General features: G+C 32.5%; 1 protein-coding gene across 1 annotated transcript; it reads left to right on the top strand.

Annotated features, from left to right (window-relative positions):
• The first annotated feature begins 1,679 nt into the window (after positions 1-1,679).
• Smp_074570 (conserved Schistosoma protein, unknown function) lies at positions 1,680-16,056 on the top strand. Its single transcript, XM_018792335.1, has 9 exons — positions 1,680-1,774; positions 5,226-5,266; positions 5,762-5,839; positions 7,348-7,413; positions 8,567-8,644; positions 10,095-10,181; positions 11,424-11,495; positions 13,502-13,579; positions 15,922-16,056. The coding sequence occupies exons 1-8, from the start codon at positions 1,703-1,705 to the stop codon at positions 13,530-13,532; spliced, it is 525 nt and encodes a 174-aa protein (XP_018644298.1). The 5' UTR covers positions 1,680-1,702; the 3' UTR covers positions 13,533-13,579; positions 15,922-16,056.
• The last annotated feature ends 1,440 nt before the right edge of the window (positions 16,057-17,496 follow it).

Raw genomic sequence — 17,496 nt, 5'->3', positions numbered from 1 at the left:
TTTAAGACTGCTTCACCCACCGTGTCGTCTCTCACTAAGATCGAATGTCGTGAAGACTGCGATGGTGACCTGTCAACCAGTGTTTTCCCTTGAAACAGCCCTCGGGTCCTTTAACTATCTGATAATGGTAAACGATTCATCATCTCTCGTCTTAAGATGGTGTATGTTTGAGGTGTTGGTAGACTTAAAACTAGGTGGCAAACTTCTTTGGAGACTGAAGGAGGGAGGACGAAGTGCAAGTCTCGATAGCGGATCCCATCAGATTAAACAATGTGTCTCGTATAATAGTGCTTTGGTGGGGCAAACCGCAGCTCGGGGTCACTATGATCAAGTTGTGGGAGTTGGACTTTCGCAGTCATAATAGTGTCCATCTCTAATAATGACAAATTCTTCAAGTTTTGGGTTTGTACTGAGTCTGATATGTACGTACAAAATATATACTGAAGATGATTAAAAGGTCTACTGTTACGACTGTAAGATCCGTTTTGAATGTTTTGTGCGTAAAAATCCTTCCATGGTTTCAACTGGGAAACAGCGTGTACCTAAACTACCTAGACATTTATTCTTCAGTCCGAAACTTAGATTGGACTCTACAACGACCAAGTAAAAGATAATAATAAAAAGCAAAGCAGAAATCAACCTTCTGTTCAAACTTGGGCGCACCAATTTCGTACAGGTGGTTACTCTTCGTTCTACCGATAGAATGAACTAGACTAGTAGTGAATAGGTCTTAATTTTAAATCATGGTGAAAATATTGCAGCGTTAGGCTATCTCTACAAACACACAAAGCTTTTCAACATCCAATATAAAATAATAGGAAATATAATACCTATACAAAATAAGGAAGTGAATGAATACTTGAGCTTTAATGTTCTAACATTTACTTACATGTTTGTTGTAAACTCTTAACCAATGAAACTAAGTTGTTGCAAGGTCTACTTTCGTCCGCGTGAAGAGTGAACACTGCTTCCATTTATTTATAGCTCATAATTTCAAAAAGTGTTCAACCTCGCTCCACCGTCGATGATGTGGCGAACATCCGTCAAAGCATCAGTGATGTAAAACAGGCAGAAACTGTTTATGACTATTCCTCAAACGTGTGTACACAAAGCAGTTAGAGTTGTACGGTTTTGGAACAATGTTAAACAGAATCGATATCATGATCCGTTTAGACAGCGTTCCACTGACCTTAAAATTTCGAGGAGTCGATCTGGTGGACCTGACTCTGAGTGCTCTCAGAAACTAGCCTCAACATAACAAAACTATGTTTATTATATTATTAGGTCTAGATGAACTGACATTTTGGAGTGAGAGCAGATGAGATTTTATTTGAATTTATTTGAGACTATTCAATCAACATAGTTCTGTCAATATATGAATTATGAAACCACAAAGGGTAATATATGTACATCCATGTAAATACTAGATTCTTCATGGAATATGACTGACTGGTTAAAGAGTAAGATGCATCTTATGTTAGGAAACACGACTATTTCAGACTGAATATTGGGAAATTGTTATGAATATTTGGCAAGAAATATAAAATATGTGTATGGCCAGTGAGATGGTTTGTGAAGAACATATCTTGAGTTTGAAAACATTTTGCTTTTGTATTTTGTTTTAATATTAAGAGGATGTTATTGCCAAAATATAAGACGTCGTTACATGTATTCGTGGTACTATTTCTGACAGGTGCTACAAATGTCATGTCGTCGGAGAAGTCATACAACTCCAGGTTATTTACATCCTAGAACTTTGGATGATCGGATTAGGGTGAGTTTTTTTGGACATGACTACTTTTTTATTCAGTGTTGCCATAAACATGCATCACGAACGTACTTTATCGTTATAATCAAAGATTTTGTAACTCATTATTGGTGAGACTCCCTATCTAACTTACCTACCATTGTGAACGAGCAAGTACAGTGCATATGGGGCACCAAAATTAGTGAAATAGTGGCACACAACTAAAGTTACAACCTACAGGGGGTGGCTACTCATATCCAACACTGAAGATTCAGGTGAACGAACACTGTGTATAAAGTCAAAAGGTTTTAGCATCAATATGGCTAAAGACTCTACGTATAAACAGTAGGGTTTTAAAACCGTTGGTGGCCGTCGCACAGCATTGCTTTGTCTATTGATGACTTCTTGGTCATTGACTGTCTGGACAACAGGTAGATCAATGTTATTCACTGCGTATGTATCTAAACTTTGGTGACTATTATACATTATAATGCAATCAGAAGCATTTATTGGCAACTGCTGAAGTCTAGACCATTCAGATAAGTTGTTCAGATCACCGTAAGGCTCTGAACTATCACCACTTTTTTTGTCGCTCTCCATATCTTGACATTGTCGGCATATAACAAAACCGATGATAATAGACGACTATAAAGGTCTTTTACATGCAGGAGGAACAATAATGGTCCCAAAATTGCACGTCGAGGCATTCCGCTAAGCACAGTTTCCCAGCTAGACAACTTTGAGTTCACTCGTACAGCTTGTTGACGCTCAAGTTGGAAGTCTTTGAACCACATTAGGAAACTGCCTCCAACCCTGACATTTTTCAACTTATATAGCACTCAGTTGTGAAAAAACCTTGTCAATAGCTTTGGTGACGTCAACTTAGGTTTTATCTTTGGGTAAATTTCAATTTTTAAGACTGCACCAATTTTCATGTGCCACCAATAAGTTAATGAGGCATAAACAGCCTGTTCCAAAGCTGTACGGCTCCCCCAGAAAGGATCCGGTTTTTGTCGAGATACCTATATGACTCTTTCTAAATGATCTCTTCTAAAATTCGAACGATCTAGCTGGATAAACTTACAGGTCGAAAGTTCACAGATTTGTTTCTCGTACCTGTTTTTAAGATAGGATTTACTGTGGCGTTCTTTCAGTCTTTTGGTAATCCCCCTTAGGTTTTAGATAGATTAAAACATTCGCTTGAGGGATTTGGAATAAAATTTGCTAATTCATTAGAAAACCTAGTATGCATTTCATCGAGTCTCATAGAGTCGCCTATATCAGGCTCATTTAGCAGACCGAAAACATCGGGTTCTTTAATCAATAAAGTGTCCGGAGTGTGTGTGTTGGGTTTATGAACCAAAGAGGAGGGCACCTCCACAGTACAACACTGCTGAAGTAATTTGAGGATATCTGAGCTTTACCATAATCGTCTGCTACTAGTGATGTAGCACTGTTTATAATGCTGGGATTCTGTCACTTATTTTAGTCTTTTGGCTTATGTATGAATATAAGCGTTTGAAGTATTTTACAGACTCTCCAGTAAGCCTTCCTTTACATAATCCTCGAGATTTACGGAAGATCGACCCACAGATATTTCTGGCATCCCAATACTGAGACTTTGTTTCATCAGTTTTCTCTCCCACATTCTCCTTCCCTTACACAGAAGGGTGCGAACTTCCCTACTGAAGCACGGCAGAGACTTTGTCGGATTTCTTTTTGTGGTCTTAGGGCTGTCCGGAACAGTAACTTTTGTGTACAAATTTCTGAATGCTTCCCATGCTGTTTCAGGAGATGATTATGTTCACACTATTCAATCTACTGAATATACTAAGTGTATAATTTCTTGCATATTTGCTTTCCAAACGTTCAATCTGGTTTAAGATAACACATCGTTATTGATAACGACGTGAAAATTAAAGACGAGAATTGTATGGTCACTCTTACCTAAGGGTGGCATATATTTGAGCTTTGTGACTTTATCCTCATAATGAGTCAATGTGAGATTTAGTAAAGATGAGTTGGATTCCAGATCGCACCTAGTTGCTTTTTTTCACATGATTTACTGGGACATATGTGGTAACCGCATCAGCTAATTTCTGTTCAAACGGATTTCTAACACCTCAGTTCTCAGATTTTCCCTGTCTATCGTAGGTGCATTAAAGCCTCTTAAGATTAAACGTCAGCTACTTAAAAATTATGATAACTCTATAAACCACTGTGTTGTGAACTGTCTAAAAAGGCATGGAAGCTAATAAAGTTCATTAATTGGTGAGACATTTGTTACCGACCATAAGAATATGTATATAGTTCAGCGTCAAAGTCGCTGTTTCATGTAATACACAACTTCAAGCTCAATTAAAAAGGCCAAACTTTATCTCTTCATGTAAGTCATAGTACAGGTTTATTAAAAGGATAAAGTTTCACTCTATATAAATAGTGCAGCTCTTTGTAGTGATGTATTGACATTTAAGATTCAGCAATTATTTTGTCAGTTATCGTTGGATCCCGGAAAGTGTACTTTCATTTGAACTTATTATGACTCATTTACAATGCTGTTTCTATTGGTTACCACTTTGCTTTAATATCTTGAAGCGTGTAACAGTCAAAAATTGTAAATTATTGAAATTCTATCTAGAATTATCATTTCGGGTATCATCAAATGAGATCAGTCAGATAATTATTTGCTCTGCACAATATTAAGAACATTATTCACGACTTGAGAAAGTTATAGACAAATGATGAGATGCACTTATACTGTTTGATGAAAATAATGTATTTTCATATTTATATCGGTTGACAGGTAACAGTTTCTCAAGAAGATGTGTCACAAGTGTCACAGCTTCCAAGATGCCATGAAGTACATGTCTATTTCAGAATTCATAAAGCAACGTTATTTATCCAGTATGTTGTTCAGCCTCATTAAAATTCCAAACAAACAAGAAATATCAAAAATCTGGCTGACATCGAAAGTTTATAGACACGTAACACTTAGCATAACACTTGTAATTGAACTATGTAAAACTGTAAGCTATTTTAGACATGTTATGGTTTTTTATGTCATCATAACTGCAGTAATAATTCCGTTGTTATGCTAGTGAAAGTTTCAAACGTTTGATATAGAACTTGACAATTATTTTAACTGAGCGATATTTATTAAACGTCCACTCGAATGTACACCAAGCTACTTCTGTTATTTATAAAACTTCCCACAATTATGTTTTTAGACTGAATGCCTTCATCGATATACTTTGTTGTGTAATCATGATAAATAAACAAATAATCCATCCGATTTTTATGTAGTCACGTAAATGGACAATCATGAATGACACCGCAAAACAATTCGCAGGAAATAGCACTTTGCACTTAGTAAATCTCAATTCTTTTTGCACCGATATTCTTATACTTGAACTTAAGAGAAGTAAAAGTTTGTATGTAAATCTGTTTATTCAGTGTTACGTTTGTTCTCTTATCATAGGATGACTATCGCTATAATTATCGGGGATCAAGACACTCAAGGTAAGTTTTTTCGGTACGAGCTTAAATGTTTTCAAATGGAAAAAATAACAAAATATTGTAAATAATTGTCACGAATTCCCCTAACTTCCATTTAGAAGGCCAGAATAACAAATATTTATGGCAAATATATTTTATTTTTCCCATTCAACAGTTTTTTCAGTGCCGCTGTTTGATGACGTTTTCACTTTAATCATTTAGTTTCAGATTTCGCTAATTGTTTTTACTCTATACATTTTATTTAGTTTGAGATAAAACAATTTCATCCTTTTTATTGTAACTCAACTGCAAACCACATTCTTGAAAACTTAATCACATAACATATATCGTGATTATTGGATATAAGATATTTCTATTTCGGTAGGTTTGTTGTCAAATACTAAGTATTTTATTCTAAACATTAAACACCGGGGAAGTCTAGGTGGTTTTATTTTTTATTTAATATAGGTATATAGTTTCATAATCGTGTTACGTTTATTTTTTTAAACGCTTTTAAAGGCCCTATCAACCAAATTATGACGACTTCTACTCACGTCCGCCCTCTGTATATCAGCCTGTAGAAACATATTATGCTAGGTGAGTACATCATTTCAGCACATCAATTTGAATTAATCAACATGTAGGAATGTTTTTGACTTTTTGCTTACAGTATCGGTATCTGTCAACAAACTACATTTTTGTATTTGTGAAATAGCATATAGAATAAGTTTATTAATATTTTGTGTCTATTCATATGTTGCTCAAGAATTTTTATACAACGAACCATCTACTTGGGGCTGTACAGCCTAGAACCTATAAATCTACTTCTATGACGTTTACTAAAATACGGAAAAAATTCTAAAAAGCTCGTTTTAACTATGAACATCTATCCCTGGAAAATTGCATAGAAAACACGATTCGAGGTGCAGACGTTTCCTTCTGCTAAAACATATTCTTTTATCTTGAAAGATATTCTATCATCTCACTTGATTGACACTATTGGGATAGCTGTCCAGCAACTACTAGAGAAAATTAACTAAAGTGTTTCGTGGAATTTGAGAACGGAACTCTGTAAATTTATAAAAAATAAATGCTACGATTAATGTTTTGTTGGTAAAAATTATATTGGTTTTTTCTACTTGCATGTAGTGTTACTGAATCTTAACCAGACACCATGTTGTAAACAAGTTGTTCATGAGTCTACCCAATGTATCGTTGACACGAGAAGGTAGCGGATAGTTAGGTTGTATCATACTTTAATTGAACAAATCTATATTGTTCTTGACGTAAAATATTTTAGAAGCCTAGAAACAAGTTAGGAGTGATTTACATTCATATAGATATTAAGGTTTTATTCATAAGGTATGTGAGTTGATGACACATATATTGAAACCCGAATGGTAAGTTTTTGATAACTCTAACATCATTTGTGCCATAAAACTCCAATGTTAATTTACGTTTGCATCACTTCTTATTAATTAAAACACCCAAATAATTATTTTATAAAACCTTAATCAGTAAGTGTTCATCTAGCTCAGTCTTACTAATTAGTTTAAGATATTTGTTCTTATCAAGGCGCAGAACTTGTATTCAGTTCATATAAAAATTTTCTTTCGAGCGCTTTTCAAGATGTGGAATAGATATGCCTATGTCATATTCTACTTCACTCAGTTGATCAGTCCTTTTGTTTGCTAAAAAGCAAATTTATGATTCTATTTTTGAATTTCGATAAAAATGGTTATTATTCTGAAACACCCAATTTGTCTGACACTGCAAATGTTTATGGATTTTGTGACTGGTGGGCTCCCAGTTGCAAAATTGTTTTGCCCCAAATAAGGCCCTCGGTTGTAAAGGAGTGGAAAAACTGGCACGCAATAAGAAATATAACTATTGAAACGATCAAAAGCCATCTCTTAAATTGATGCGCAAGATAATTTTGATGAAGTCCAACTTATTAGATTTTATACGTTGGTCTATTCTGTAGGTCACATATTTTGTGTATTTCTGATGTAAGTTGATTTGCAGTTAGCACATACGGTAAAACGCTTCCGAAAAATCTCTTTGTAATTTAAGTTATATGTTTCTCTTTCTCCGCATTCTAACAGGCCTCGTGAGTCCTACTACGTTCGTCCGCCTTCAGTTTACCAGCCTACAGAAACACTTTATCCGGGGTGAGTACTTAAGCTCTTCCTAACAAGAAGTCTTAATAGTATTACGCTATTGTTATTGCTAAAACTCATTGATTATCTTGCTTGTTTCCGATTTCGTGCTCTAAATGGGTTACATCTATCCGTTAACATAATCAAATTAAAATAAACCTTCTAGACCAGGTCCTATCAGTTTGCTGTTATCATTAGTGTTAGAAAGAAAGGGGGAGGATTAGGGAAAGCAGCTACACAACTAATGTTTGTTTTAAAAAGTTATAAAAATCAGTCGGGAACTGAAAATGAGCATATGGTTGATCCTTTTAACGCAGAACAGTTCCGTCTTAAGAAGAATTATATAAACTGGTGTAGATATTATGATACATGGCACTTTCCTAACCATTTAGGCCTATTGTCAGACAAGCAACTGCATGAAAATTCATTTTGATAAAGAAGAACTAGTTTAAAATGAAGGTAATTACTGGGGCAATTCCATTCTAGAAACTATGTGAAGTAAATTGTGCATAACTCTTATGATCGTCCATAAGGCGTCCAGTATCCAGACCAATTTCTCGAATATTCCATAGTGATAAAAAAGTTCGAAATCAAAATGGAACATCTTTCAATGATTAATATTTGGTGGATCAAACAGAATGAAGATGATCAGTCAACTACCCATGCATTTCATCACTCTAGTATACACTTTCTACAACTAATTTAACCAACTTATTGAAATTAATCCCTTTCGTTAACGATAAGCATTTTATTTGCTCGTTCGGATAATGTCGTTGCTTCAGATGCACATTACTTAATAAATTGTAGCACTTCAGAGACGCCGCTTTTTTCAAATCAGAAGCAAATATTACAATGAACTACATGTTATTTTTTATGTCCGAATTAATATTCTTTGTGTTTTGATTAGAAGAATTTGTAAGATTTCGAAGATTATTTATGAGGCTTAGTGACTTAAATGTATAATATATGTGTTGAAATTTCTGAAACATTGTATTCGTAAGCCCTAACACTAAAGGGCGTAGATTTCATTGGCAAACATAAAAATCTTTACTCCACAAATGCTTAAGCACTACATCTTAAATTATAAATCAGTTTTTCGAAAAACAGTGTCCTCTTCATAATTTGGCGATAAAAGTTCCACATTTCATTTTTTTCTTTTCTGAAGGCCTATGCCAAATAGTTATCAGCGTCATAGTTATGCTCAGCCCGTTTCTTATCAGCCCGTTTATCCATCATATCGCGCGTAAGTATTTTGGGTTTAATGGTGGTAAATAAATGGACTAATTTATTAGACTAATTTCTGGAGCCTATATTTTTATTTTGACTATTCCTAACGTCGCTGGACTATTAACAGTTTTCATTTCTTCCACAAACCTAAATGAGGCCTGTTATTAGTTGTAATTTTTAAACCTTGCTTTCTTAAATTATCTAACACTTCTGGCTTGTTTGAATGACTTTAAAGATGCCCGTTATTCGAAAGCATTTACACTTTGAAAACGGAGAACAGTATAATCTTATGATAAGCAGATCTACTGAATATGTTAACAAATTTTTTCTTAGCTCCAGAATAATTTATTTCAGAAGTGTGGTTTGAGCTGTTATGTAAAGGATATATTTTATCAATAGATGTGTAGTAATGGTTCATAAATATAAATAATGAGGCTAGCTGTGGATTAACATAATCCGAGTTTCGAATATTGTTTATCAAAACAGTTTAACTATTTATGTAGGGTCAGAAATGACTGTTGTTTTTGGTAGAACACCAGTTATTTGGTGTCAGTGAATTATAGAGGTTATTAGTGTAATCGTGTCTAGTAAATATGTAGTTCCCGAACGGAAGTGAAATTGAATTTACTTCTTTGAATAAATCAAAATACATCCAGAACTATCTTCCTTTTTTAGTGAAATAATAAAGAGGAAGGTGAATAGCTTATCATTTATATTTTAGAGGACGGAGACCACGTGTTTATTCAAAATAGGGGTGGTTAAACTAAAACACCGACCTTTGACTTAAGTCATATTGGTAGGTGCAGGTTACCTAGTTGGAGTTCGTGTAATAACGGAGGTCAGTGGGTAGGGGGAAGTATCGGGTATTATGGCTTGAAATAAGGCATAGTGGTGAAGATACATTCAGTCCTTATTTTACTTTATATCATGACTGATAATATCCCTTCATTCTCACCTCTTCATTACATCCTTTGAAAACTATATTCTTAATGCTCAGTCTTCATAGATATCATTACTACTACATTTTTTTTAGATTATTTTCCGATTCTTGTTACTTTCAACTCGGGTTAATCCATATTTGTGGCAGGCTTCATGTATATTATGACCGACAGACGTACTGAGACTTAAATCATCAGACATCGGTTTCCCTATATTTATTGGTATTATACTGAAATAAAATGAAGCTATGGCAATCTTTATCATAATAGCATATTAAAATCCTTTGGTAGTTTTATCCTCTATTCCGTTTTTCATGGATGCTTGATATTTCCCAAATTATCAGTTTTATAGTTAAATGTTGTGTAACGTTGAAGATAGAGTGTGTGGTTACCCGTCATATAGTGTGATCTTTGTCTATCATATACTTCCTGTAAGGAGATTCTGTGTTTGTGTTTTATATTTATCAATACAATAGAATTTTTGTAATTGATTGCTCTAACTCTAGCACTGCATGACTATTATCACAGATCTGTTGGGGATGCGTACGTTCCAAGCACCTATTCGCCGTATCCACTTCGTCGTTCGATATCTAACAATCGTCTGATAGATCCCGAGTGAGTTGCTTATTTGAGAATATTATGTTCTTGTAAACCATCTGTATGTGCTCCCTCCGGACACAAGTTAAACAGTGAACACATTACTACACTTTTTAACTAAATAGGCTAGGTATGAAAAGCTACTCGATAGTTTGTCTTTCAAAACAGTCTATTCTCTGCGTTACAGTTATTTACCAGTTTTATTACTGATAGAGTTTTGAGTTTAAAGGATGTTGTATCTGCACAATTGACTGTGAGTGTGCGTTTTATGTGATTCTTGAGACACTAACTGTTAAGGCTTAAATTTTGGTTTGAAATGTTGAAAATCTTAAGAAGTCTTTCATCAGTTGACAAGCCTTTACTGTTAAAATCCTGTGAATGAGTCATGGTTTTCAAAATATAATTTATCTTCATAAATTTTGTATCCAACTATTAAGGTGCCGAATGGATGCTGGGATGGATCGTATGATTACATCTCAGTTGCTAAACTTTTCATCCATGGGAATGTTAAGCTCTCTATGTTGGGAGGTATTTGAATGTTAAAATAATTGCCTTGTAACCTATGCTTTAAAACTCCTTACATAAAGTGTACAACCTTTTATTTATAGAGATCAGAAATCGTTTACTAATGGTAGTATTATATTTAAAGGAAAATAAAACCTAGTGTCTGTTATTGATGTTAAATTTTTATTGCCGAAAAGGTCTACTAAATTTTGTAAATATACCTATGGGATCCGAAATATAGCTAATTTTCGAGAAGTGTGAATTAGACTATATAACTGCAGTCTGTTGCTTCGGTTAAGTCCTAATGGGTTAACCACTTAACAGTCCGAATCAGATTTTTAGTGTAGTGCAAATGTATTCTCATATTCTCTTTATCCTCCAGTATGTGATTATGTCCAATTATCTGTTATGGAGTCCCGTAAGAGTGCATTTGAAAATGTGGTGAGGATGTCTAGTCTCTTTATCGTTTTAAACTTCGTCAACTGAAATATCTGGATAGAAATAAATATTTGTTAGATGGCACTACATTTTTACAGTTTACAGAATGTCTGAAGAAAACCTGTACTAACATTATTTTAATCTGAGGAAGCGCACAGAATATAAAATAAGGTGATAATTACTAGATGTATCACAGCTGTTACAAGAATGGTATAGGGTTGCTATTTGATTGTTTAGTCTGAAATGAAATCATAAAATTGGACCTTTATGATATTTTTATTATTTGCGTTTTGCATTTTCCCACCACAATTTAAATAGCACGATTTCCAATAATGGCAATACACTTTCATATTCTCCGCGTACATACCCAAGGGTTCAGATTTACCATACGTAAGCGAGTTTACATTTCCGTTCTTAACATACTTTTATCTAGAAGAACAGTTTTATACTGGATAGAATCTTTCATGATATTTAAACTATTTTAAGCCAAATGTAACCGTTGGGTTTTTAAAGTCGTGTTTACAGCGGCAATATTTGCAAATTTCTTATCACACTTAAGTCACTGATAAAATTACTTGGGTTATGTAAATACAGAGCTTGACAATTTTATCTATTCCTTATTCTCATATTGATTGAAACTTCAGTAAAACTATTTAGCTTAAACATCCCATGTGATATAGAACATATTGTGATTATAAGAAATGGCACGTGATTAAAGTCAGTTAAGACTCATATTTCTTTTATGAAATCGCTAACCTAGAGAAGTGAGGGACTAGAATACTGATGAAGGCTTTTTTAGTTTTACTTACTATGTGAAACAATAGATCCTGTTGTTCATGTCAAGTACATTGAGATCAATATAAAAGTTAATGTTACAAATTCGTTAGCCGTAGATTTAGCTTCTTACCAGCAAAATGTTGTGAACTAAATTAATAATTTCATAAGACAATAGAACAAACCAGAACAGAGAAACAATGGTTTTACAAGCGAAATAAAATCGGGGAAGAAGTTTGTTCGTGATCTCTATAAATTGTTTTATTATACAGTTCCACCTCGCTCTTTAGTAAACATCAAACATTACTGGGTAATTGGCTGGTGTTTGTTTACGAAATATGAATTATTATCCTTTATCCTTACTCGTATTATGCCTTGTGATCGTCATTAGTTCCCGTTTAAAACCCCATGCTTAAGTTATTTTCAACAACCATTTTTAGAGATCCTTAAAATAATGGTTTCAAAAGAATGTTTGTCATTTTATGTTGACTATAGAAAATCTAGTCTGACAAATTTAATGGTGCTTTTATAAAAATAGTCTACAAACTCTTATTACTATTAAAAATTACAGAAACTTAAGGAGGAATTACAGTTTAATTTATGTAGCCTATCAAATATCTCTTTCTTACAACAAAGTGTTTTCTATTATAAATTAAGGTAATTTTGATCTACCTACGTATTCTTTCAAATGTTCCTTCACTACTCATAAGAATACGTGCAAAAACAATGTGGTTCATTTTTGATTTGTTTTATTTAGTTTGTAAAGTAAACACATTATTAAGTAAAGATTAAAATAATTCATCTTGTCCGTAGGACAAGTTTAACTGACTGAAAAATCATCAGCTATCTAACATATGGGATATGTTAGTTGATGTGTATCTAGAGACTATATGAGTTAAAGTGTAATTTTTGAAATTTCATTTTCATCTCATGGAACACATTTACTATATCAAAGATATACTTCTTTAACAATGCCAAATAGTATACATTTTTAAGAGATTAAGGCCATCGTAGAGTATTTTTTTGTACTTGATGGATGAGCAGTTAAAGACAATTCAATTGATAACCATTCTACTTATTTTAAACTTGACTGTTTAGATTTAACATGACTGGGCAAACTGTTGTTCGAAAGATCATTTCAAAAGTCTATTTTAAGTTTATTTTAGGAAAACTTGAAATTACATATAGGTTGATCCTCATTGTTTAGAATATATTCTAATTAGTCAAAAAATTGTGTTCCTGTTATTGACTGGTTTCAGCTATTCAGAATAATTTTTATGACATTTCGATAAAGTGACATGGTTAACATTGTTGGCTGTGTGGGAAAATTTTGTTTTCGCTGACAAATTATACATGTCAATATTTTAACTAAAAGCATTTTGGGACTTCATATGTTTTGTATCGCGTGTTACCACCTCTTTACTAGACTTTTTTGTGCACCTTCGTTATATGATTTTGATTTTCTCATGAAAACTGAGATATTCGATACTAATAAGTAGTTGTCTGCCTACTTATCTTAATCGAAAGACGATCAGACGAACTAGCTGAAACCTGCAATATAAACAATTTTCTCTTGTAAAAGCTTTTTAATTTCATTTAAAATATTTCTTTTACGTTTGCAGAAGGAATACGAACGATGGGTACTATTATTAAAGAGGACACCCATCTTCTGGTTTCTGTTTAAACCATGTTGAGTTTTGGTAAGTGTTATTTAAATCAACTGTTAAAACTAGCGAAAAATTATTGTTTCATAGTTGAATATTCACAAATTAGTTGATCATATTTTTGGAGATCTCACTATTAGAAGGTTCAAAGCACTTAAACAATCCGTATATCATTTGTTAATATTGCCATTATTTTAAGAAATGTTTTCGTTCTTTCTAGTTGGCACTAAAACGTTACTGAGAACATTACTTCAGTCAATATTTCTGGATACTATCGACTGAATACAGTTAAAATAAAAGCTATAGAACAACCAGATGTCTAACATGTATGAATGTTCCATTCTATTCAAAGAATGGAGGAAACTGGAATTTATACGTTATATACGTTAAATTTTTGTTCAATGAAAAGTGTGTAATACAGTGAACAGTTTGTTCTCTGTTAATCACTGTTTTTTCTTCATTTGTAATAATGGCTACTTAGTATGCTATAGTAAGATAACAATCAAATTAGGTTGACAGAATCAAATCTTAGTTTTAAGATGTTGAGACATCTAGATAGGTTTGAGAAGAAGACATTTCATTTCAAAATAGATGTTCTACACTCGAAGCGATTCTTTAAATGATCGAATTATATTATCATTCGTTAGTTCCTCCTTAAAGGTTGTATTCATAGGTGTTACAAATAAAAATACCGATTGTGAATAAAAATACATATCAATAAAAACTATTGCAAAGACTGGATTTTTGTATACGATTATCCTGAGTGTATCTGAAAATGTTTATCCAGTGATCATATTCATTAAGTAACTACATGAGGGAATGTGATGTATATATGTAAATATATATATATATATATATATATATATATATATATATAATGTTGGGTTCAGTCCTTAGTTTAGATATTTAAATACAAAAACACTCATTCAATTCAAATAGGTAAGTACAAAAAGTAAACAGAAGAGTGATTTTTAAGCTGCTTTTACTTCAACGAGTTCTTTTCTACTCAGAAGTGAATCAGACGTCTGTTTATTTTTAACTATTCACACTCTACACTTAACAGACAAAAATGTTCGGCCTGATAGAAATCTTGCAGGTGCTTTTATGATCTCCACTACATATTTAGACAATCGATTGACCCCAAACATGTTTTTATTTTGATCTTGATTCTCGACGAGACGGATCACAAATATTAGTGTTTATTTATTCCTTCGTCTTAAATTGTGCTTTAATACTACAGACAGGTACTAAACCATCGTGTAGTTGATTCGAGTTTACAACCCACTTCAGTATTTGAATGCTTTGTTGAGATGTTTTTCAAAAGCTCAGTTAGATATTCACTTAAAGTAATCTTATATTCCAAAACTAATGATTATTATCTGGCAATACATTATCCATCGAATAGCTTTTAAAAGAGGTGAAAATATTTCTTTAAATTCTGAAAAACATTCGAAGGAGTGCTCTTCAGTGGAAAGATGTGAATATTACATAATTTTGGTGCCAAAAGCTATAAAAAGAATAGTCAAAAACCAATATATTTTACGGGAAATTTACATTCAGTGAGTGGATTGTATAGTGTTTTCATACAGATGACTTGCAAGTATCTTCTGGATTTAGTGAGAAACTGTCACTACATTTTTGGCAACACTTGTAAAGGTCTACTTTGCTTGTTTGAGTACTATCTTTGGATCAACAAGCAAATAAAATATCGGAATGTAAAGATTAGAATGTCTGTATTGAAAATAATTTTACGTTTAAACTGTTACTTTATTTTTATTGCATTTTGAGGAAGCTATAGATCTGAGATGAATTTTAATCAATAAGGTAAAATGGTTGTTTAAACTAAAGAGAATAAAATGCATAAGAAAACACTATGTTAAATGACTGGATTATCAGAAGTTGAACACTATAGTAACATATCCAGAATGTATAAGGAAAGACTAATACGATTTTTATATTGCTGTGTTAACAATTATTAATTCTGTTTTGGTTATTCGAATTAGAAAGTAAACATACAATTCTTCATTGAGTTAGAATCAAAATTAATAGAGTTACTATTGATGTTTGGTACCTTGAAAATCAGCTCAATAAAACGGGTTTTATGTTCGTGTTACCTAAACAGTATAGGATGTAGTGGTCATGAGATAAATGTCATAAACACAAGGTTTAGTAACAGTTTTTCCCATATTTTTGTGCTCATGTATAATTAACTAAGAAGCAGTAAAAAAATTTTGCAAAATACTTTTCTGGGAAGATTTTGTAAGCATTACTATTCTATATATTTATATAAGTATTCTTTTTAAATTATTATTGCTTTTTATGGAATTTTATGAACAGTTGATCATAAGTTTAACTACAGTATAATCACTTTCTTTTAGATTAAGAAGAATATCACGAGATGCTTTGATTATACTCTAAATGTAAACCTTTTGAATAATGTGTAATTAAAAATGAGCTTGTAAGCAAGAATTTTAAACTTTCTTTATATTTAAATACATTTTTTGACATCTTTTCTTTTGAATTTGTTATGTAATCATATGAAGATGAATACATCAACTGTTGTTTTAATGGTAAATGACAATAGTTAAAACGATATACCATAAATATTTATGTTCATCTGAGGAACTAGCTATTTATATTAACTTGAATAAAAAAAGAAAATTAAAAGCTTTTTGCTAACAAAGAGCTTTCGTATGTTTACTGTTAAATAATGAATTCATTCCAATAAAATATCTAAGAGAAAAAATCATTTTGTTTGTCAGTATTCATTTATTCTCATGTGATCAGAGTAACATCTATCGTATTATGCGCACAATAATTATTTCTAGATACATTTAATTATAAATACTTAAAACACTGCAACTGATTACTTTAAAATAACTAGAGGCCTAATAATAAAATTCTGGTTTTCAGAGTGCAGTTCAAATACCATTTGTTGATTACCTAGGTAAATATACTGATTTCAGTGGTAATAAAATGACCAGTATGTAAGAAGATTGAAAGAGGACAGAGATGGGCTATATTTAAAGTTTTATAAAATGTAATAGAGGTAGGGGTCTGATGGTTGACAAATGAAAATGACAAAAATGTCGAGATGCCGATTATATTTTAGTTTAATTAAAAGTTTATTTTTATGTAAGTGGTTTATTCTGTTCCATGCAATAATTTTGAAAGCTTCACTGAGATTAATTAGAGATAAATAGTGTTTTAATTATGTGTATTTCTGTAATAAACGTTGCAACGTTTACCTAGATTGTTTAAAATTGTCAAAAATGTAGTTGGATTTTGACAGGCTGCGGTCAAACTGTGCACTGATTGCTTTGTCAGCGATGAATAACTAGAAATAAGGCAATTGTATTTGTAATACATAATAGTTTAATTGGCAATTATTAACAAAATGTCATTTATACATTCAGCTAGTGAGTTGAAACTCTAAAGCAGTATTGAAAATACTATATCTTAGTGGCACATTTTCTTTTTTACATATTACCATTTGAAGTAAGATTGAGAATATTTACTTCATGTTGACGTTGTACTAGTGATATACTTAGGACTTATTTATTTTCTCAGGAACTTGTGTGCAATAATTTTAAATAATGTAATATCGCTTCATGAAACTAGTGCCTGTTGACGCCATTCATGTCGAAAAGTTCACTGCTGCTACTGTAAAAACGGTAGAGTTTAGTGACGATGAATCCTCTGTTAATCACTTCAACACATTTGTTCGCAATTAATTTTTCCTTCACTGTTGGACATTTTATCCACTTGTTTGCATTCAACTCACGCTCGTCTTATTTATTTTAAACATTCTCTTTTCTTCGGCTTTAGTTAACCTTATTGATTTACGGTGTTGTAGTAAAACGTGATACAAGTTGCTGAGGTGTTCTGTTTTATGATATAATCTAAGCGCTTACACATGGGCAGCTGATGATCATGGAATAATTATTTATTGC

This window comes from Schistosoma mansoni, assembly GCF_000237925.1.
Source record: "Schistosoma mansoni, WGS project CABG00000000 data, supercontig 0356, strain Puerto Rico, whole genome shotgun sequence".
Taxonomy (NCBI): domain Eukaryota; kingdom Metazoa; phylum Platyhelminthes; class Trematoda; order Strigeidida; family Schistosomatidae; genus Schistosoma; species Schistosoma mansoni.
This window is presented reverse-complemented; position numbering and strand designations above follow the sequence as displayed.

What these genes read in the sequence shown, in the direction of transcription:
- Smp_074570 (XM_018792335.1), top strand. Translation starts at nt 1,703, where the DNA reads ATGTCATGTCGTCGGAGAAGTCATACAACTCCAGGTTATTTACATCCT. An exon ending in CTTTGGATGATCGGATTAGG is followed by an intron (nt 1,775 to 5,225) that starts GTGAGTTTTTTT and finishes CTCTTATCATAG; the next exon opens with GATGACTATCGCTATAATTA. An exon ending in CGGGGATCAAGACACTCAAG is followed by an intron (nt 5,267 to 5,761) that starts GTAAGTTTTTTC and finishes ACGCTTTTAAAG; the next exon opens with GCCCTATCAACCAAATTATG.